We start from the raw sequence: 22684 nt of genomic DNA, 5'->3' as shown, positions 1-22684 counted from the left end.
GTTTTTCAATAATTCCAATCAGTTTATTGAGAAGCAGAAATGATTATACATTGAAAAACTATGCCACGTGCCTACTTATTCCATTCAGATTGGAAAAAAATCTTAACTTGTACACTATCTCTGTTAAATATCGCAAATGAATATAATACAACCCCCACCCAAAACGATTTTCTAAAGAAAGAAAGGAACTTTACATGAATAAAACAAAAAACAAAGAAACAACACAATCTCCTTGATCTACATTTGGATGAACAAAAGGAGTAGGAAGAAGTAAAAACCTATTTACTCCCACCCCTGAAACGAAACACTCTTGTATCCCTGTCAACCACTCGGTGGCAGAAGTTGCACAGTTGCTGATAATAAACTATGGTACATTTCGATGCAATATTCTCCATTTAACAATCAACCCCATGCAAAGATGAACTGTTGTACTTCTCAATAATCCGTCCTTTATATATTTTTTCCCAATTCAAACTCAGTTTATACCTGATGTTTGTTTTATTTCAATTCCTAATTTATTCAACAGCATGACGACACACAGACTAAGTACAAAGTACTTTACGCATCTTTATTATTGTTTCACTGTTAGGAAGCAACAAATCTATATTTGATCCCACTACGTTCATATTAGACAGATGGTTAAATTATATAAACGCTACTATGAATGTTCACGCTCTCGTTTCAGAGTTTGAGTGAAAGTGCGGGTGGTGTTTGTTGCTCTGTGTTGTTTTTAATGGGTCAGGTAGAGTTGAGAGCAGCAGGGCGGAGCTGCTGCTGTTTTATGTAGAAGAAGGAAGAGACGGGGCTCCCGCAGACGGCTCGGCTAAAAAAAAACACACACACAAAAAAAAACGCCCAACCCGCCACGGACACGGCCGCCACTCTGTTCCTGGGTGTGTGGTTTTTTTTTTGAGGGGGGCGTTTGAACTTCCCTCACATTTTCCCCTCCGTGTTTTTTTCACGAAGGGAGGCGGCGGCGCAGCGGCCCGGCGGCCATCTTTGCAGCGGACTCACTGGCACAACGCTCACTTCCAGCAGGGTGTGGATTTTTAAAGCCGGAGGAATTCACCCACCGCGCCACCGTTTTCGTCGACTGACAGCGCCGGGGACCGCGGGGATTTGACGCACGGAGCCGCCGCACGCGGGATGAAAGTTGGGGGAAAGCGGGACAATCCCAGACTGTGTTGAATTACACGGCGGTTTCCTGGAGGCCGGCCTGTCACCAGAGGGTGAGCTCCTGCTAACGGCTAAGCTAACTTAGCAAACACCACACAGGCTGGCTATCTAACGCAGCTTTGCTTTCCGGTCCGGGACTCCTCTTTAAGGTGGTTTGACTCGGGCTTTATTTGAGTGGTTGTTAGACTGTTATTTTTCTACGCGTCAAAGGCGTCGTGGTGGCTGTCGGGGCTGTTTTGTGACGTGACACGTAACTTGGCTAACGTGAAGTGTTGGTGTGGAGCTAATGCCTTCGGGTAGCTGGAAGCTCGGATTTGTCTGCGCACATCTCAGGAGGGATTTTTACACTTCAGACCTTCATTCAGCTGAAAGGGGGGGCAGACGGCTCCCAAATAACACCCGAGACGCCCATTAGCAAATCCACACGCCTTTAAAGATACAAGAAGATATGCGAAATCAAATATGTACAGCAATGTCATGTGGAGTCAATACTGTAACACATTGGCATCATTTCTGATAGGTTGTCATCACTTTGACAAGAATCAGTGCTGTAGGTTGTTTTTTTTAATGATAATGTCATGTATGATGGTGTCAGAGGCCATGAGACAAACTGCCCCTCCGGGCACAGACATGGAAAAGCCCCCCCCTCCATGAACTCACAGGATATTTCATCAGACACACTTGGATAATATCATGTGATTCAGTGCATCAGTTCTGACATAAACTCTAGCCTTTCAGATTGAGTTAAGGTTAAGCTTTGCTTGCAATGGTCAGTGTTTCTCCTCCCAACTTAACCCGACTGTAACAAGAGAAACCCCACTCAACATGTACAATCCTGCTCATTACAACTTTAAACGGAAACCACGAAAATGCATATATGAATGGACCTCACTTATATTGTGCATTTCCCGCTCTACAGTGGTCTTGAAATGCTTTACAACGTTAGTCACCCATTCAACCTCCGCTGGGAGCAATTTGGGGGTAGACAGCATCTTAAACAAGCATCCATTGAGAAATGGACACAGGGAGATGGTTGGTCAAATCACCAACCTTTGGACAAGTGACTTTGTTCCCAAAATAAATATACAGTTAAAGTAAAACCTCTTTGACACTCATAAGTAAAATTGCAATGTGTTACTTTTAGTAGAATTTATGTCAAAACTGTTGTACTGGACCATATTAGATCGTATGAGTGTACCTAATGAAGTAGACATTGTCATTTCTCCTCTCTCCTTTTGTTTGTTGGTGAAGACTTGTAAGCGTCAATCCCTCTTTGTCATATTTCATTTGGTTTTGTTTTTCAACATCGCTCTAAAAATATTTAAAGTAGTTTGAATTCCTTTCTAGGCATTTGTGTGTCTTTGTGGAGTCGTGTGTGTTTGAAGCTGACATCAGGGACTTCTGGACATCTCAAATTGGTTTGCACATCCTTGTGTGCTTGTTGTTGGTTTTTCTTTTTTGCTCTTTAGATTTGTTTGACTTTCTTCGTGTGATAAGCTGTTAGAAAGTGACACCTCCATGTACACACTCCCAATTCCACTCGTGATGCCCCTGCAGTGAGGTGAGTTGCCACAGACTGAAACAGAGCAGGTGATGCTGAGCTGAAGTTTATACCACAGAAAGGATGATTCCATCTGCAAATAGAATAAATATAGATCTCCCCATCCCCACAGACGAGCAGAGGCCAGGTCTCTTGATTATTGTGCTGGAGGTCTGTTTGTTTAAATACACTTCTTAAAATATTCATGAATCCTTCTTTTTCTTTGACATGTCATATTGGTGTTTGACTTAAACAGCTTTATGTTTCTAGCTGAACCGATTTTCCTATTGAAGTCTGTGGCGGTTTGTTTTTCTCATCAATGCAAGTTTCTGTATTTTGCACGGCAGATCTCAAAACCCCCGTTTCGATTTGAAGTCGTAATGTTTGTATGAAGTGATGCGAGTGCTGTTTGCGTCGAGGGGGACGGTGACAATGCTCACCAGGGCCCATTCCTACCTCTCTATAGCTGTGCGAACAGGAAATGTAGCGCAGTCAGGGCATACATTGAGAATTCCAGCTTTCCAGCTTTGTTGTCCTGTCTTGCTGCATTCTTGTGTGTGCGTGTGTGTGTACACGCGCTCAGGAATGCAAGGGTGTTTTATGAAGGTATCGGCGCTCGTCGCTCACTTCTGACTTCACGTTTACACTGTTGAACATGCTATCATGAGAGATGACAACAAAACTCATTCATGAGCAACAATGTGGTGAAGAACAATGGCAATAAAGAGGCACAGTCCCACATGGTAATGAGCCTTTACTTGAGGCTGCGTCTCTGTAGAATAGTGAGTTATTCAGTGTTATTGTGAGACAAAAGATGTCTGGTTGGACTGGGGGCTGATTCTCCCGGGGCTGGGAAAGAAGTCTTGTGACTGGAGCGTCAGCTCGGCATCTGTTTGCAACCGATCATCTGAGCCACATGGACCCAGTAAACGTTCCTCAGTGATCTTTTATAGTATACGCTACCGTTACCACAGTAAAGCTCCAACAACCGGTCCAGTAATAAAACTTTTTTATATTGACAGTGGAGGTGGGGACTTCAATTCTGGCCAATCGTGAAAATTTAGAAGAAGGAAAAAAAAAAAAAACGACGAGCAAAAAAAATGTTAATGGAGACACACATGTCCCTTATACCACAACCTGCCATTTTGTGATTCAGTTAATCTACACACTACTGTAGATATTTCAGTGTTTTTGCACTTATCAAGTCACATTAACTGTTTTAATTGTCCTAGAGTACTGGAAGATCCATGCCGAATCCTTCAACGAGTAATTTTTGCACATTTTAAGTACAGAAAAGTGATTATTCATGTGTATTTTCTTACAATTTTGTATCCGTCCATTGGTGAATGCTTTTTTTTTTTTTTTTTTTTTTTTTTAGTTTGGTTAACTTGCACTTTACTTAAATCTCTTGAGGACAGATGATATCTACAGTGTTTGCGTACGCATGTTTACCTGAGTAGATTCAGGTTTAACAAGTAGTCTGATCACATGAATGCTTTGTCCCTGCCTGGGCATCGTTCACTCAGCGAAGCAGCATGTTGTCACCCCGCAGTCGTCTTTGTATCCTCCTCACATCAGTCTGTCTGCATACCAGAAACGGAAGGTGTGAGAGGAAAGGTTGTCAGGACACGGCCCGCCGATTTCATTACTGTGGCTGCCGTTGCCACGGAAACAGGAGACTTTATCTCTTGCTTCCTCAGGATTTCCGACTGGCCGTTTGCACCTGACATCACGGTTCAACACAGGATTAAACTGGCTGCACTCAAGAGGGTCACTCACTTATTACGCGATGGAAACATATTCCTATTGCTACACCTACATTATAAGAACATCCAGATCACCTTTTTGGTATTTCTTATTGAAGTATTGTGGACAGAAGATTTTTTTTCTTTTTTTTTTATTAACACTGTACCTGTTCTTTTGTCTCCCAGCTCTGACCACACATGAAACCACTGTCCTGCAGATGAGCCGTCAGTGGGGGCTTTCACGTCGCTGTCGCAGACCCAGATAGTTCCTGGCGACAGCGGCATTGCCCCCGCCTCCCCACTATGCCCAACAGCAATCGGGCGGGGAGCCTGAAGGACCCCGATATTGCTGAGCTCTTCTTCAAGGAGGACCCCGAGAAGCTCTTCACAGATCTGCGTGAGATCGGACATGGCAGCTTTGGTGCTGTATATTTTGTGAGTATTTCAAGTACTTCTTTTGGATATCAGCCGTCTCTAACTGACGTTGATCTCGGCTCCCTGTGGATGAAGGCAGAATAGACCCTGGACAGGTCATCAATACATCACAGGACAAGCACGGAGAGACGAACCACACACACGCACACTCGCGTGTAACCCAAATTTTAACGTTTTGGAAACCAGACCAGTCACGTCTCGATGCTAATCCCTACACTTGCTGTAGATGGTTTTTTTTATATTTTAAAATGTACACACTGGCACTTCCGTTCTGCTCTTTTGGCCAAATAAACAATGTAATCCTAGATTAGTAGATAAAGTGAGGAAGACAATAACCAATATGCAATGTTTTCACCATTCAGGCACAAAATGCACGGACAAATGAGGTGGTTGCCATCAAGAAGATGTCTTACAGCGGGAAACAGTCTACTGAGGTATGACGATAGCTTTCAGGATGAATAGGCTGAGAAACGGCTTTTTCCACTGGTCCATCAGACTTCTGAACTCAAAACTGTAACGCACATTGTCACTTTTAATGGTTCTATTACTGCTTACAGGCAATCTCCTGCCCATATATTTTTTTTTAATTTGTTTTGATTTTATCACCTTTCACACTCTATTGTTTATATCTGGCCTGTTATTGCATTTATTGCAACTTTTAATAGTTCTAGTAAAGTCTTGTTTTAAATTTACGTTTAATGTTATTTCTGGTTTTTGTTATTAATGCACTGTTCAGTGGCAGCTATTTATATTTTCATCATGCCCCCATGTATGATGACAATAAAGCTACTCAATTCAATTTCACTGACTTATGTGGACAGACTGGCTGAATATTGGGGTTTGTTTGCGTCTGCAGTCCTTTTGATTCTCACCGTGTTCACAGAAATGGCAAGACATAATCAAAGAGGTGAAATTCCTGCAGAGAATACAACATCCAAACAGCATAGAGTACAAAGGATGCTACCTGCGAGAGCACACCGCCTGGGTAAGTCCGAAATGTCCGTGATGGATGGTGGTCATCTATATATTGATAAAGTACAAGATAACACAAATGTCTCTTTGTTTTCTTGCAGCTTGTAATGGAGTATTGTCTAGGTTCTGCTTCAGATTTGTTAGAAGGTAAGTTAAAAGCTTTAAGCCTCACGCAAGTTAATCCTTCTCATTTTTCTTCTTTTTTTTCCCCCCTAACTTGACATCAATGAACATCTCCCCCAGTTCACAAAAAACCTCTGCAAGAAGTTGAAATCGCTGCAATTACCCATGGTGCTCTTCAAGGCCTGGCTTATCTTCACTCCCACAAAATGATTCACCGGTGAGTATTTCAAGTGCTGAGGAGCATGCAGCTCACCGAGTTGTGTTGCCCTTAGGCGTTCGCTCCTCTGTGCTGAGCTGTAATCATCGTCCTTACCTGTTCGACAGAGATATTAAGGCAGGAAACGTCTTGCTGACAGAGCCGGGGCAAGTGAAACTAGCAGATTTTGGTTCTGCTTCCATTGCCTGTCCTGCAAACTCATTTGTCGGGACTCCATATTGGTACGTCACAAAAACACACTGGTGCATTGCTCTTCTCGTCAGTATCTCACCAGTTGCATATTTTTCTGTGTTTTGTCTCCTTTCAGGATGGCCCCAGAAGTCATTTTAGCCATGGATGAGGGCCAGTATGATGGGAAGGTGGACATTTGGTCGTTGGGAATCACCTGCATTGAATTAGGTTTGTTTTTATCTCGCCTGGCTTGCGTCAACCTGACAATTGTTGAATTGCCTCCGCCCACACAATGTTTTGCATACTTTTATAAACGTCTCTTTAGCCTGCGTTCTTCTTGCTTCTCGGCCCTTCAGTTTTTCTTTTTTTCTTTTTCTTCTCACACCTCATGTGTCTTGTTTTTCTAGCTGAGAGGAAACCTCCACTGTTCAACATGAATGCAATGAGTGCCTTATACCACATAGCACAGAATGAGAGCCCCACGCTACAGTCCAGTGAATGGTGAGTGTACAGTTGCATTCGGAAGAGCCAAAGCTTGTTTTCATTTCTGTTTCATTCGGAGTTGATTGGAAAACTGTTTCATTTCTCAACTCCAGGACGGATTATTTTCGAAACTTTGTAGATTCTTGCCTTCAGAAAATTCCCCAAGATCGTCCCAACTCGGAGGAGCTCTTAAAGGTAAAGTGTTCTTTTCTAGTTGGCTGTAACCGAATGATTACATTTCATGAATGTAATGCTTAAGTGCTTCTCTGTGTTCCTCCCCCAGCACGCTTTTGTCCAACGTGAGCGACCAGAATCGGTTCTAATAGACTTGATAAACCGGACGAAGGATGCAGTGAGGGAGCTAGACAATCTGCAGTATCGTAAGATGAAGAAGATCTTGTTTCAGGAAGCTCACAATGGCCCAACAACTGAGGCACAAGATGAAGAGGAGGTCTGTCATGTGACTTGTTTCCACCATTCCTCCGTCCTCGTCTGTCTTCGTTTTACATTGTTGCGTCATCGTGTGTCGTAATCGCGCGTCTCTGCTTGTGTGTTGTTTTTAGGAGGCAGATCACAGTGTGGGTAGGACCGGGACGGTGAACAGCGTGGGGAGCAATCAATCCATCCCCAGCATGTCAATCAGTGCCAGTTCCCAGAGCAGCTCTGTCAACAGTCTAACGGATGCTGGTGATGACAAGAGTGAGGTGGACATGGAGAGAGACCACACAGTGATGTCCAACAGCTCTGTTATACATCTCAAGCCAGTAAGACACTAAAGGCTGATTCAGCCTCCATAAGAACAAGGAGAAAGTTCGGCGTTCCCAGGTCCTGCCGAACAAAATGATGTCATTTGGTTGTATGAGCCCCGCGGCTCGTGAACATGCAGCGAGTTCTGAGTTGCGTGATGCACTTGAACGCGTCACTCAGGGCTGTTGACTCCTGCGTTTAAAACCAGACCAACGTAGCACCTCTGGCACAAGTTTTGTCTTTTTTTCCTGAAACGGTTCAGCAAAATGTATTTCTGAAGACTTTTAAAGCGAGAAGTAAGCCGTGCAGTTGAAAAGTTAAAACGCCCCTTCATAGATTCAACAGTTTCACAGAGTATGAACTCTCTGGCCAACAACTATTTTTTTTTGGCAGCTGCCTGACGTCACAGCCCAACGTTTCTTCTTGTTCTTTTGGAATTCTACAACGGCCTTAAATCTGCAATCACACTTTCTTTTCATTCTATGGTGTAGTTTTTTTGTTGTTATATGAATTTACTCTGAATCCAGCAGGAGAGCTCGTGTTCCCCACCTTCACATACAGTTTAATATCGTATCATGTTGCTGACTTCTACCTGTGTGTTTCTTTCAGGAGGAGATTCGCAATGAGGATCCGAACAACCGGCCAACTGAGACACAGTCCCCTGCTGGACACACTCCACGGCCAAAACGAAATCGCGAACACTTTGCTACGATACGCACAGCGTCAGTGGTAAGAATACCGTTAATATACTGATAGACCAGAAGAAACCTGCTTAATGTTTCAGATCACAATTCCATCCATAAAACGATGTCCAAAACATTGTATTTCCATATTCCTGGTTAAAACAGTTGCATTCCAGATTTGATTAAAAATCATTTAATATGAGCTAAATGTGCTTGAGAGGATGTTTACTGTGAGGATACATACACATTTCTATTGAATTTAGGATTTCCGAAGCCCTCGGATTGCAGAGTAACTTACCTGACATTTGACTTTGATCAACAGAGAGAGGAGGAGGATGTGAAAACACATTCATGATAACTTTTTGGACAATTTTCTGGAACATTTTAAGCTGATGAACATGACAAACAGTTCTTGTGACATATTTTCTCCCAGATCAATAAATAATAATAAAAAAAAAAAGTTTAACTAATGTTGGTATGCAGCTTGAAATATTTCTGAAAGTTACATGAAAGTCTTAAATATTGATTATCTTCTCCCAAAAGCTTGTTGTGTGCAACCAGTGTGAAATAAATGTGTGTTGTTTGCCAGCTCACCCGCCAGATGAAAGAGCACGAGCAGGACTCTGAGTTACGGGAGCAGATTCTGGGCTACAAACGGATGAGGCGGCAGCACCAGAAGCAGCTGATGGCTCTGGAAAACAAGCTGAAAGCTGAGATGGACGAGCACAGGCTCCGACTAGACAAGGAGTTGGAGAACCAGAGGAACAGCTTCGCCCAGGAGATGGAGAAACTCATCAAGAAACACCAGGCATCCATGGAGAAAGATGTACGTTCACAGCCCGCACAAAATGATTACTGCTCACGGATGCATAAAGCCGCAGCCGCAGAAACCCTTAAAGGTCGATTAGTGTCATGTTTTAATTCAGTAATACGTTATTATATCATATTGAGAAACGAGGGCAAAAAAAAAGTTTCACATTACATCAGCAACCTTTGTCACAGTTTATCTGGAAACATATATCATCACATTTTATTTTAAGTTGTTTAATTATTGTAAATATGTTGCATAAATAAAATGTTGCCTCATGATAAAACTTCAATACTATATGAAACACTTTGGTCGCAGTGATCAGAGAGAATAAAACAAAGTTATATTGTTAAAAATGAGTTATTGAATGAAAACTCTGTTCTAAATATATCTTTCTATTATAAAAGTTTTGTTCTCGACACGTGATAGCAATAAAATATCAAACATTGACATCGTCACTTTTAACCATCAAATGTTAAAATAGCCTTCCAATTTTCAACGATGGAAATAATTGTTTTAAGGCAACCTCTCGGCCACCTCTGACTTGATCTGATGGTGGCAACGTGTTTCTCAATCAGGCGAAAACATTCAGCAATGATGAAAAGAAGTTCCAGCAGCACATCCAGAGTCAGCAGAAAAAAGAGCTCAACAGCTTCTTGGAGTCCCAGAAACGGGAATACAAGCTTCGCAAGGAGCAACTCAAAGAGGTTCGAGCCCTATCCTCCAGCCGTGCTCCGGTTTATCTGAGCTGAAGTTTCCGTTCGCGACGTGACGCGCCGTCTTTTCTCTTCTCTTCAGGAGCTGAGTGAAAACCAGTCGACACCCAAGAAAGAGAAGCAGGATTGGCTGTCCAAGCAGAAGGAGAACTTCCAGCACTTCCAAGCAGAGGAGGAGGCCAACCTGCAGCGCAGACAGAGGCAGTACCTGGAGCTGGAGTGCCGCAGGTTCAAACGGAGGATTCTGATCGCTCGTCACAACATTGAGCAGGACTTAGTACGAGAGGTGAGCACTCTCTCCTTCACGACTGCGCTCAGTCCCAGTGGTATAACACTGGAAGGATCACGTAATGAGTTTTTATTGCCTCATCGTCTATGGTTGACGATTAACTCCTCTTCTGTGGGTCTCCCCCTCTCAATGCACGCGTGACCAGGAGCTAAACAAGCGCCAGACCCAGAAGGACATTGAACGCGCCATGCTTCAGCGGCACCATGAGGCCATGCAGGAGCTGGAGTTCCGCCAGCTCAACACCATCCAAAAGACGCGAGCCGAGTTGACCCACCTGCAGCACCAGACGGAGCTCACCAACCAGCAGGAGTACAACAAGAGAAGGGAGAGGGAGCTCCGACGCAAGCATGTGATGGAGGTCCGCCAGCAGCCCAAGAGCCTCAAGGTTTGTGCGTGGATCGCTTTGAGACTGATGAAGCTCTAACAATTATATCAACGTCAGTGAAATCCAATTACCATTGAGTACAGCATTGATCTGCTCTCTTTCTTTTGGCCCCTCCTACTAAAATCTGATTTGATTCAAGATAAATTCAACCTTTAGAATGAAGACAAGCTTTTCTATATTGTACAGAATGTTTTTTCTTTGGTTTAGGTCATTTTTCAACTAAGGTTTGCTCGTTTCCTTGATACGAGTGCAGCCAGCGTCATTGGCAGTGGAAGTAAATGAGTTAAAAACACGTTTGGTCAAACTTTTTTTTCTCCTTCTACAGGGTTATTTTAATTAAATTTTATTGTAATTAATTTTAATTAATGGATTTATTTATTATTTTTCGTTTGTTTATTCATTTATTGAATTTCATCTATATATGTCGCTTTTCAGTTCTATTTAATTCAGGCTGAGTATAAAGGATATAATCTGTGTTCTTGTTTTTCAAATGTAAAGTTCCATAACAAACAAACAAAGAAATCCAGAATAGAGAACAACAGCATTCATCTACGTTAAGAAACATGCTTGACGTAGTCTCTGCTCTCCGCCACAGTCCAAAGAGCTCCAGATCAAGAAGCAGTTCCAGGACACGTGTAAGATCCAGACCAGGCAGTACAAAGCTCTGAGGAACCATCTGCTGGAGACCACCCCCAAGTCGGAGCACAAGGCTGTTCTGAAGCGGCTCAAGCAGGAGCAGCACCGCAAACTTGCCATCTTGGCAGAGCAGTATGACCACTCCATCAATGAGATGCTTTCCACCCAGGCGGTGAGTCTGGTAATGCCAAACTTTTCTAATCCTAATTGCCAAGGCATTTCAGTTTAAGAGCAAATCCAGCGTTACAGTTGCCGACCTTCTAATCGGTCGTACTCCCGTTCGCCGGTTCTGCCTGGATCCTGATACTGATCGTCTCTCTTTCTCAGCTACGCCTGGACGAGACTCAGGAGGCTCAGGGCCAAGGTCTGCGAATGCAGCTGCAGCAGGAGCTGGAGCTTCTCAACGCCTACCAGAGCAAGATCAAGATGCAGACGGACTCCCAACACGAACGAGAGAAGAAGGACCTGGAGCAGAGGGTGTCCCTCCGCAGGGCCCTGCTGGAGCAAAAGGTTCATCCTACGTTCATTATTCTGTAGTACAATGTTCATTTCTCAGTTCTTATTAATCCATGAACACACAACCACGTTCCATCCATTCATCTTCTATGTCACAGGGACAGTCACACACAGTTAAAGAATCAGTTAATTCGTTGATAGGAGTCATGTTTTTTGACTATTTGTGGAAAACCCATATAAAGAACATGCAAATCCCAATAATAATAAAGCACTCCCAGGCCCAAAGGTGATTAAGGGGTAATTTAATCACGCCAGCTATTATAATAACATGTATAATGATGATAAACGGGAACAGAATTAGTCATTTGATAACCGAATATGAATGGATGAGAAGAACGATTGAACCGGGTCACTGTTTACAGAGTGACAGCTGATGATCGGAGTGTCATCCTCCACAAACCCAGGAAGAGGCTGATTAAACACATTGAAATGATTGTCAGTGTAAAGTGGACAACTTTGCTTCAACTTTTCCCATAATCCTATTTAATTATTGCCCTGCCTTTTGTAGATCGAGGAAGAGCTGCTGTCCCTGCAGAACGAACGCATGGAGCGAATCCGGAGCCTCCTGGAGCGCCAGGCCCGGGAAGTGGAGGCGTTCGACTCCGAGAGCATGCGCCTGGGCTTCAACAACATGGTGCTATCGAACATCTCCCCGGAGAGTCTCAGCAACAGTTTCCCCGGAGCCCCCGGAGGCTGGAGCCACCACCTGCAGCAGCAGCAGCAGCAGCAGCAGCAGCAGCAGCATCCATCCGGGGGCTCCCCAGGGGGGCTGCACTGGGGCGGCGGGGGATCGGGTCACCGGGGCAGCCATCACCACTATCACTCCAGTCCGGGAGGGGCGTCTAAGCAGCAGGGCTGGGGGCAGGGCGTGCAGGGGGGAGGGGCTCCGTCACCGTGGGGCCACCCGTCGCCTGCCGCCCTGGTCTCTCGCAGCAGCGGAAGCATACAGAACAGCCCCCAGGCGATGGGGAGGACACCCACAGCGGGGCGCAGCGAGCAGGGCATGAGCAGGAGTACCAGCGTCACGTCTCAGATATCCAACGGGTCACACCTCTCCTACACATAGAGCCCGAGCCAGGGCCGAGACACCGCCCCGCCTCTCTTTGTGACGCTACCCCACCCCAACCCCCCCCCCTGTACAGATATGGATGTGTGATAAAGTAAATGTTGCTCAGGTCAAAAGGGCTGGAAGAGGCACAGCCCGTCCTCACGGCAGTTTATCGGCACACATGCAGATCCTTAAAGTTATGTTACGTAAGCAGTTTGAGTGTCAAAATGTTACTCCCATTAGTTTTTTTTTATTTACAGCGCTCTCCGATTTAAAACGCGTTTGTACTCTTCACAGCCATTGCTCTCATTTTGCACATGAAACACTGTTTAAAAGAACGAAAGCCTTTATTGTGTATTAACTACATGTGGAATCAAACTGTCACAGTGAAGTGACTTTATTCAGGACCCCCCCCCCGGGCTGATGCCGGGCTGTGATGAAACCAGCCTGCTGTAATGGTCATTGTGATCAGTTTTAAGCCTCTTATTTCCCGTCAGACCCAACAAATCCACAGCCAAATACATGTTACCAGTTTTAGGAGTAAGCTACAACACAACTTCAGTGCCTTTTCAAATCAGCCTCACGCGGTTCAACTTTAATCATTTACATCTCGTCATTGTCGTCCTCTGATCAGCTGGACTTCACGTCAGCCTCTCGTGTCACACACATTTTAGTCATTATATCCTCAGCATATTCAGGGACGCTGCTTCGAGTCTTAAAGATGTTTATTTACGTACTTCTTCACTCCAGGTCGGCGGCTTGATGTCTTTAGTTGGTACTCGAAAGCGTGAGAAAAGACTCATTGGCCTTTTTAAAAAAAAAACAATCCTATAGTCAACCTCCTTATTTTATTAGTGCCTTTTTCAAACTGCTGCCTTTTTCAAAGCACTTTATAAAGCGAAATGTGTGTTTAAAAAAAAAAAAAAAAAAGAATATTTGACTTCACAAAGCACCTGGTGGATGAATGGTTCATCGGTACGGATGTGCTTTAGTGGAGCAGTCAAACTTGACTCTGCTGTGATTTTCTTATTTCAAGAGCAATTTCCCAAGGACACGCAACGTGTAGGAGTTTGACAACCGAGCAATACGCCAATGAAGGCATTTTCAAAACGGTGCGCGGGAATGCTGCCAGAGTAATGTAAACTAATTGTCATGACCATGACAGCAGGCTCGGCACTACTACGTTTAAGAATACACACACTGCTGAAAAATGCCCAGATAAATAACGCTAAACGTCTAAAAAAGGTGCTACAGTGAAGAGAATATGAACCCCGAAGCACAGAGACCGAGTCTGTGCACAAATAAAGTAAAAACAGCCAAATGACAAACTAAACGTGGCACAAAGCACTTGCTTATTCCTCCGACCGCTCGAGTAGTTCCTCACCGGGCGATGCGTTTCGACTTCTCCCCTCTCTCCACCTGGTGGTTGATTTTCAAGACTTAACAGAGACTTTCCATAGAGAACATTCAGGATAATCCTCCAGCGATGCGCTCTCTCCAATCACTAAAGCTGGACTTGAATGTTCATGTCATTTTTTTTTCATAAAAGAAAAAAAGGTCTTGCACCTTAATTTTCAGAAAGTACGGTCTAAAGTAAATTCTTTAACGCCACATAAAGACAAAAGCATGTTTATCTATAAACAGGTTAAAGTTTGAAATGCCTCACAACGTATGTTTGATTGTCGTCATCTCTGAGCGCCACTTCTCAGGTGGATCACACATTTCTCCTCATTCCTCCAGTTCAGAGCCAATTCCATCACATCCGAAGACACAATCAATGCTGGGATCTTTTTTTAAATTATCGAGGCAGGATTTTAATTCCCCCATGTGTGTGAATGTGTGTATCCTGCTTCTGAGGTAAACATTTTATCAGTTTGTTCCCACGTTTGTTTGGTTTTTTTTTTATACCAACTGGATAGTTCCAGCTACAACGGCTGTAACAGAGCAGATTTTTTTTTTTTTTTCAGATTTATTCATAATTTGGTTCAGAAAATTAGATCATATTTCTATAATTTTTGGGTTCTTTGGGGACATCCAATGCCCTTGGTGTGAAAGTCGGGTCAATCGAACCTCACATAAATTACCCTTTTTAAGTTGTCCACGGACATTTTGTTCACTTTTATGATCTGGTTATTGTCAGTCGTATCGGCTCTCCACCAACCTGGATTTTGTTTTATGTTTTAATCTTTTTAATTTCCATGTGGGATACCGAAGCGGAACGGGCAACAGGAAATCCTTTCTATGGTCAAACACTGTGCCATACCGGAGTTGCCAAGCCCAGATTGCTCGGTTGCTTTTGCTCACCTGTCATCGTGCTGACCACAAGAAAGTTTGGAAACTTCTAATGGAGTCGGTTCTGGTCGAGTGGCCAAACGGGAGAGAGAGAGAGAGAGAGAAAAGAAAATATGGCGGAGGCGACAGGCAGATGATGAGAAAATGTTGCATTTCTTTGAAGATGTCAGTATTTGTTCGGCACATTACCACTACAACTCATAACCTGTATTAAAATGTATAGATGGTGGAACATGTTATATAGAGAGATTATGAAGATACTACAGAGAAGATGGTAAAGTACTAAAAGTGGATTTAAATTGTGTAAAAAGATGGATGAAGCAGAATTCAAAAAGATAGGATGAAATTTACTATATTGTTATTGTATTTACCATTGTGTTGGCAGAGGGATATTGAACAGAAATCAGCTGTAATAAAGTAATTTTAGTACAAGTTTATTTGTGTGATCCTTTATTTTATCAATAAATATTGCAATATTAGTTACCGTTACAGCTTTAAATAAGAAGTTATAAGAAATTGCTTTACAAGAAACTACATATCAGTACTATGAATGCCAGAGTTGTACACAGTCCAGCCACTTCTACACAGGACCTGGGACCCTGGCTCTTTAACAAAGAAAAACATATTATATAACTAACTAATTTTAAGTCTTATAAAATTAATTGTAGCATGTATATCACTGGGTGTGACTTTGTGAACTGAACTTGTGCCTTTTATGTGAAAAGACTGAGGTCACGACATCAGTACAGAGATTAACTATGCGAGGACGTATCAACTGCGAGCATAGTAGCCACAAACTTTTGACTAGGGGTTTCGAACCCGTAGCCCGCAGGACAATGTTTTGTGGCTCCCAGGTAAATGAGCGGTCAGGCAGCAGTCACCTTTTATTTTATTTTTATTTTTTATTTTTTTTTATTAAAAGAAAGACATTTTTAAATACATTACAGTTATTCCAATTTGCTTTTCTAGAGAAAATAGAAAAGCCCAACATATCCACATGAGCAAGCAGGTGTGTTTGTGACTGTGGAAAGGAAAAACTCCCCCAACGGGGAGAAACCTTTGCAGAAACCAGACTCAGAGGTGGCGGCATTCTGCTGACCGGTTGGGGTGAAAGGATGGAGGAGAGGAGAGGAAAGACAGAGAAAGACTTGGTGGGGAGATACAAACAATACCCTTGTTAGTGCTACATACATAAAGCACATTTCTGCCCTGTCAAGTAAACATATTTGCAGTAAGTAAGAATAACTCAAGAACTTGAACTTATCTTTTATGCCTACTGTAAGTTTGCACAGGCTTAAATTTTGACATGCCTCCATTTTACCTCACTCTCTGTAGCGGAACCGAATTTACTGAACAAGAAGAAGCAGCAAGGAGGAGGCAAGAGAAACCATGTTCAGAAGAACCCTTCATCATGATCATTCAAGATTCCATACATGTTCAGGACACTTCATGTTCTTCTTCAAAAAAAATCATTAAAACTGTTATGATGAAAAATGATGTTTGAGGATTTTTTTGTGCAACTTTTATTGTGGAATCCCTGATGCGGCCCAGCCTCACCCAGAATCTTCCTCCACCGGCCATAACACTACCTGCTGGACATGGGAAGTGTGTGTAAATACCTTAGAATGTTTGAGAGCAACCCCGTCCAAGATGGGTAATTCCAATTTCAATCACAAAATTGGCATGGTGATAGAAAATGGATTGATGAGCAAAAGCTGTCAAAATCGCTCGCATGGGGGCATGGCTACAACTACGTCGCAAAGTTTAAAGTTTGCCATGAAACAGAAAGTGTATAAACAGCTTGAATGCAGTCAGATCAGCCTCATAGTTGAAACAGTGAATCAGAGTCTGGTCCTCAACACAATTATGTGATGACTCTCGATCACACTGCCATTTTCCCACACCAGATTCCTGATCTGATCAGTGCCATATGACGATAACAACCATCGGGCTTGCTGGAAACAGGAAGTGGGGTGTTCAGGCTTCATTCTGGCTGAAATGTTACAAGGCGCATGAGAGTCCATATCTGAGCACACGGTATTAACACAGTCATAATAATCGAGTATATTGCCACCAACTGGAAACAGTTGGCTACATGTTCCGTTCTCGCTGAAACTAAAGTCTACATCTGAGCACTAGTTGGTCAAGAGGTGCAAAACATTACAACATATGAAACACTTTTTCAAAATGTGACACAAATTTATGTTTTGGAAAACATTTTTACATATCATAAAACAAATGTCTCTTAGTTAGAAAAACCGAAATGTGCAATATTCACTACAGTGAAGCCTCAGAATAAGCTGAACAATCTTGTAATTACATTAAAACAGACTGAAATTTCTAAATGGATGATAATGTTAGCGAAATCAATAACAGAGCAAATAAATAAATCAAAACGCAAAAACTAGAAAAATTACATGTCAGCTAAAGAAGACTAATAATAATAATTAAAAAAATATAATAATAACAACAACAACAACAATAATAATAAATCCGAACGGGAAACAAATAATCAAGATGTAATAGTCAAAACACATTTATTTGGGTGTATTTCTGTTTCATTCAGCTCAATACGATTCATACGAAAAATATTTGGTTCCAGTCCGACCGGGCCTTCCGTGGGTCCGCGGGCCCAAGCTTGGGTGTCAGTTTCGGGCAGTTTTTGGAGCGGAAATGCGGACAAGGTGAAATGTGACGAGCATTGTAAACAGAAGTGGATGTCTCGGAGCGCTGGATGAAGAAATGTCGTCTCTTTGAGTGAGTACGAACACTCGCTGAGCTGTTAGCCGTTAGCCGCTAACTTCAGTCAGTCACACACGGTAGCTTTAGCCCCGGTGGTGGGGGGCTGCACAGTGGTCCTGTCGTTCAGGATAAACTCACACCGACGTTTACGTTTAGAATGCTCGAACTGCCATCAAGTACCTTCACCCGTGTCATTAAAGGCGAAGTTTAAAGATGGACTTCGTTTTGTGGGTTTTTAAAGTGGCGAGCTAGCTGGTTAGCACGGCTACTTTAGCTGCTAAGCTAACACCGTTATCGTCCCAAAATTGTAAAAAAAAAAAAAAAAGTTATTCCTGGAGCAAGAATGTTTACTATATTAGACATTTTTCAAGGACACGGTGTTAAATATGGTCGGCTTCAGCGGTGTTATCGTTGCTGTTTACCTGGGTTCAGTCCTGAGAAGGTTAAACTCACTTTCTTTAAAATCACAGTAAAACACGGAATCAAGTCAAGTGTGTTTTGTTGGTTATCTTTTTGTCTTGTGGGGAATTAATCCCTTAAAGATCTCAAATACTTAAAAATGGCACATTTGAACTCACTTGATCTGTGGCAGGATGTGTTGTTTTTGTCCTTTTTATGCTTGGATAGAAAAACACTGATCTTCTATTCGTATATGATGCAGAAAATGTAAAACTCAACAAAAAATGATGTGATTTTACAATTCATTACTCTAAAAAGACACACCTTCCCTGGGCTTCTGTAAAACTTTATGTCAAATTGTTTTGGTTTCATACTTCATAAACATATGATATTAAACCGAATTGAAATACCTGTGGGAATTTTAAAGCAAATATAATTATTTTACACATTTATTTCATCATGCATGTTCTATTTATGTTTATGTACATTTGATTCAACTTTAATGAAAACTCTCTTAGCTTTTACCTTGTCATTGTGTTAGAAGCAATATTTCAAAAAAAAATTTTTTACGTTTGTTTTATTGTGATTTACTCATGCATGTATTATTGAAATCACAGATGTTCATATTTAACTAAAAAATATAAATGTGGAAAAATAACCTAAAGAACAAAATCCATGTGATAATAAGACGGATAACTTTTTTCATATTTTTATAATGTTTAACATTTTCACAGTGTTCAAGGGAAATTATGAATAACCGCTACGTGGCAAATAAATCGGAGACAAAAATATGTAATAATAACTAATAAAATAAATAAATAAACTAGAAGATGTTGTCTAAATTTGAAGGACATTGCTATATGTACTTTCTCTAAAGGTTTTAAGCAGCCAACAGTTGCAACAAAAGACAATGCTGCTCGCTGGACGATAAATATCACTTTTGCCAAATTGCCAATATCGCATTGTCTGTTTTAAACTGGGGCCCATTATTAATATGTGATGAGTGATGGACTGACATCAGTTGCAAAGCTGAATGTTGCTTCTTGTCCAGATCAAACATTTGTGCCATTTGAAATCAGCTGGAAACAAAAACCTGTAGATAATTTCAGTAGCTGTGACGACATGGAGCAATGAAATGCATTGGATCCATTAAAAACGATCTTCTTTAGGAGGAATCTCAAGGAGATCTGGCAGCCTGTTCGTCAAGGCCAATGAGTGAGTTTGATGGAAAATACTAGTTCGTTTTGTAGATAAAGGGAGTTAAAGGTTACTTTTGTGTTTTCTCTACTGACCAGAACACTTTTGCTACGGTTCACGTATCATGAAGCATTTGGAGGTGAGCCACCGTTCATTCTGGTTGGATCAGATACATTTTTCTCACGGTCCATGTCGTCGCAGCCAACGGCACATTAGATGGGAACAAAAAAGTCAGACACTGTTCATCCCTGATTCCTTAAAAAAAAAAAAAAAGTTAAAATCAAGACATTCATGTGAAAAATGTCAACTTGTGTGTTTCTGCCTCAGAGCTCCAGGATGTTGTGTGAAGTCCTGCTGTCATCGTTATGGTTCCTGTTTGTTATCTTCTGGGTGGAGACGATAAGTGTGTGGCTGTTCCTCTCCATGTTCTACCAGGACCTGGCCTTTTACCACTGGGGAGATGGGTAAGAAATCATTGTTGGGATTCTCTCTGTTAAAAGCACTGAGAAATGACTGTGTTGTGTGTGGCGCCATATCAATAAAGTTGAGTTGAATTGAATTTTACAACAACAGATGACAATGGTGATAAGGGCTGGGCAAAAAATAACATCTATTTTATTAAGTTTATTGAATTTGTACCAAAAACAATTTTTATTTTGCAACTTGGAGTGCGAGCTGAGAGCTTAAATTTGTTGAATTTTGGGATTGTTTATGTGCATTTTAACTCTGAAGACAATTGTAGCAATAAAGTTGTACTTTTGACAATATATCTGATGTCTGCAGTCATTTTTAAAGTGCATTGAGAGAAAAAATTGAACGGAAACTCAAATTTTTCTTTAAAAATGTATATTATTTTTTTTCTTCTTTTGTTAAGGCCAAATCACCCAGGGCTCATGTCAATCCATGTGGACCATTAGTTTACATATAAACAAAACTCCCAAGTGACCGAAAACAATTATATCTGAAAACTCCAGCTTAAATTAATGAAGAGCTTGAAAAACTTTTTTGTAAATATGTTAAGGCAGTAATACCGACCAGTATTGATTTGAGTTGTTGTCGTTGCAGGGTATTTGCAGATGATCCCGGACAGATGATCTACATGCTGAGCAGGTACGCGCTCCATAAATTGAATTTGACCAGAAACATAATTAAAACTAATCTGCCAAATGTATTTCACCAAGAGCTAAATTTTAATTCGTATGGCCATAACTAGAAAAGCAGACATGCTCCGGAGGGCAGATTTAAACTTCCCAAAGTGAGAACGGACAATGGGGAAAAGTACTGTAACGTATAGAGCGATGTCTGGATGGAACACGTTGCCAAGTGACATTATTAATGCAAACAGTAGATACCACTTTAAATTCCTGTTGAAAGGGCTTCTTCTCGCAGACGAACTTTGCGTTTATCGGCCGTTAAAATTGACGAGACCATGAGTAGTTTGGTGGTCTAATTAATTAGACCACTCGAGGTCACATGAATGCTGCCATTACTTTTATTATTCTAATAATAACCACAATGTGTTACGTTATCTACCGATCTTCAATATTGCCAGCTCTTTTGTACGTTTGTGTGCGTGTGCGTCGGGGGGGGATTGTTTTGAATGGTATCAGTTTGTGAAGTAATATAAAAACTGGTGTAAACATTGATTTGTGAGCAGCCTGCCGGAGTGGCTCCAGGAAGAGTAGCCATACCTGTTGCAGCAAATGGAGATCAAAATAAATGCTATAAATCCGCTTCGTTTTCAAACGGGAGTCGTGCGCTCGGCGCCTTGATGTGGCTAACCTCTCTCTCTCTCTCTCTCTCTGCAGGGTCGACGGCGGCGCGCAGACCCAGACCTGAGATGGAAGAACGATCGCGACGTGCAGTGAAACGACTGAAGAACAAACCATGAAAGGCAGTTTTGTTTCTTTTTCTTCTTTGCACCACCTCTTGTACACTGCTATGCACGGTCCCACTTTTAATGAGATTAATAGGAGGAGGAGGAGGAGGAGGAGGAGGAGGAGCAGCTGGGCGAAGGTGCGGTGGAGATGTCGTGGGAGGTCTTCAGTCGCCGTTGCAATGGTTCTAGGTTCCTGTGCGTGAGGGAACGGGATGAATGTAAATCAATGATGAGTTCAGATCGCATTTCTCTTCTCTTCTCTTCTCTTCTCTTCTCTTCTCTTCTCTTCTCTTCTCTTCTCTTCTCTTCTCTTCTCTTCTCTTCTCTTCTCTGGAGTTTGATACTTGCGCTGTCTCACATCCTATGTAACTACATTCGTCGTCATCCGCAGCTACATTTGTGTTTTTCAAGGTCGGATTGCAGTAAATCTGTGACGCTCGATGAATGTTCATGAAAATTAAGAAATAGGATTAATGTTTGATATGACAACCTTTATCAATTTTTTTTTAACAGTTGGGTGGAGCAATATACAAAACAATTCAAAGTTTGTTGATTTTTATGTTTTTATGTGAGGAATCATTTTGGATTTTGAAGTGAACTGGAAATGTGTTTTACTTTGGAAAAAAGCCTTTAATTTACTCACATATCTAACAGCCTTTTGCTCATGGTGTCAGAAACACGCATCAGAGCTTTTACCTGTTTTAAACAGTGGTAAAAAAAAAATGAAGTTTATATTTTTGTTCTAAATTAATGAGATGGACGTTACAGTGATTTGGGGAAATTGATGATAAGTAACAAAGTGGTTCTTTTGTCCTTTCAAGTTGATGCATGATGCTTTAATTAACACTTTGCTTTTCTGCCCAGTAACATGACTGAAAAAAAGGGAAAGTATATTTTTTTTAAAAAGCATTACGTTTGCAAGCCTGTGAGATTATAGATGAACTGGACAATTTTCTGTTCCCTTCAGCTGGGTGTCAATTTAAGAGTTTACTCTTGAGCAAAATCACATTCTAGTTGTTTTATTTGTATTGTACTGTTGTTGTTAAGAGTTGTTTTCCTCACATAATAACAAATAAATAAAAGTTTGGATAATTTCTAGTGTGGGGATTACATCCCAATTATCACAGCACTAAACGGAAAACTGCAAAAGTCTTTCAATTTGTAGAAATAACTCATCACTCATAACGAGTAAGGATGAAAGAAATATACAGTTTCACTTGATTTAACATTGGACGACGTCTTGAAATCTGAAAAATGACCTGAATTCTTTAATTGATGAAGATTTGTACTGTTGGGAACATTTTTGCTTGTTGTGAGTTAAACATCTGGGAAAAGTAATTTCAGAATGCAAAGTTCATAAAGCTGAATTAATAGAATAAAAACTTGTTCTTATTATTGGTGGAACTCATTATTATTGGTGCCATCCTCGCTTCCATCTACATCACCTTCCTTCTCTTCGTCGGCCTTGCCCTCGCCATTGTCGTC

The 22684-nt window shown here is 41.7% G+C and overlaps 1 protein-coding gene and 1 long non-coding RNA gene across 3 annotated transcripts; both read left to right on the top strand.

The window, feature by feature from the left end:
* Window positions 1–807: 807 nt before the first annotated feature.
* On the top strand, window positions 808–15414 carry taok1a (TAO kinase 1a). Of its 2 annotated transcripts, none has more exons than XM_080507477.1 (20): window positions 808–1229; window positions 4648–4896; window positions 5259–5330; window positions 5780–5881; window positions 5970–6015; window positions 6112–6208; window positions 6316–6429; window positions 6516–6607; window positions 6787–6880; window positions 6976–7057; window positions 7146–7313; window positions 7426–7626; window positions 8219–8338; window positions 8882–9118; window positions 9679–9807; window positions 9899–10102; window positions 10251–10490; window positions 11086–11298; window positions 11454–11636; window positions 12151–15414. In XM_080507477.1, the coding sequence occupies exons 2-20, from the start codon at window positions 4765–4767 to the stop codon at window positions 12706–12708; spliced, it is 3084 nt and encodes a 1027-aa protein (XP_080363603.1). In that variant the 5' UTR covers window positions 808–1229; window positions 4648–4764; the 3' UTR covers window positions 12709–15414. The 2 variants fall into 2 exon arrangements, with proteins under 2 accessions (XP_080363603.1, XP_080363602.1); XM_080507476.1 differs by having other exon boundaries at window positions 11086–11307.
* Window positions 15415–17589: 2175 nt separating this feature from the next.
* LOC308138433 lies at window positions 17590–22591 on the top strand. The gene is made up of 4 exons (XR_013936882.1): window positions 17590–17739; window positions 19648–19784; window positions 20386–20430; window positions 21129–22591. It is a non-coding gene; the product is annotated as an uncharacterized lncRNA (long non-coding RNA).
* The last annotated feature ends 93 nt before the right edge of the window (window positions 22592–22684 follow it).

The sequence above is a fragment of the Blennius ocellaris genome (assembly GCF_963422515.1).
Source record: "Blennius ocellaris genome assembly, chromosome: 2".
In the NCBI taxonomy this organism is placed as follows: Eukaryota; Metazoa; Chordata; class Actinopteri; order Blenniiformes; family Blenniidae; genus Blennius; species Blennius ocellaris.
Note: the sequence above shows the minus strand (reverse complement) of the source record. Positions and strands in the feature narration are given on the sequence as shown.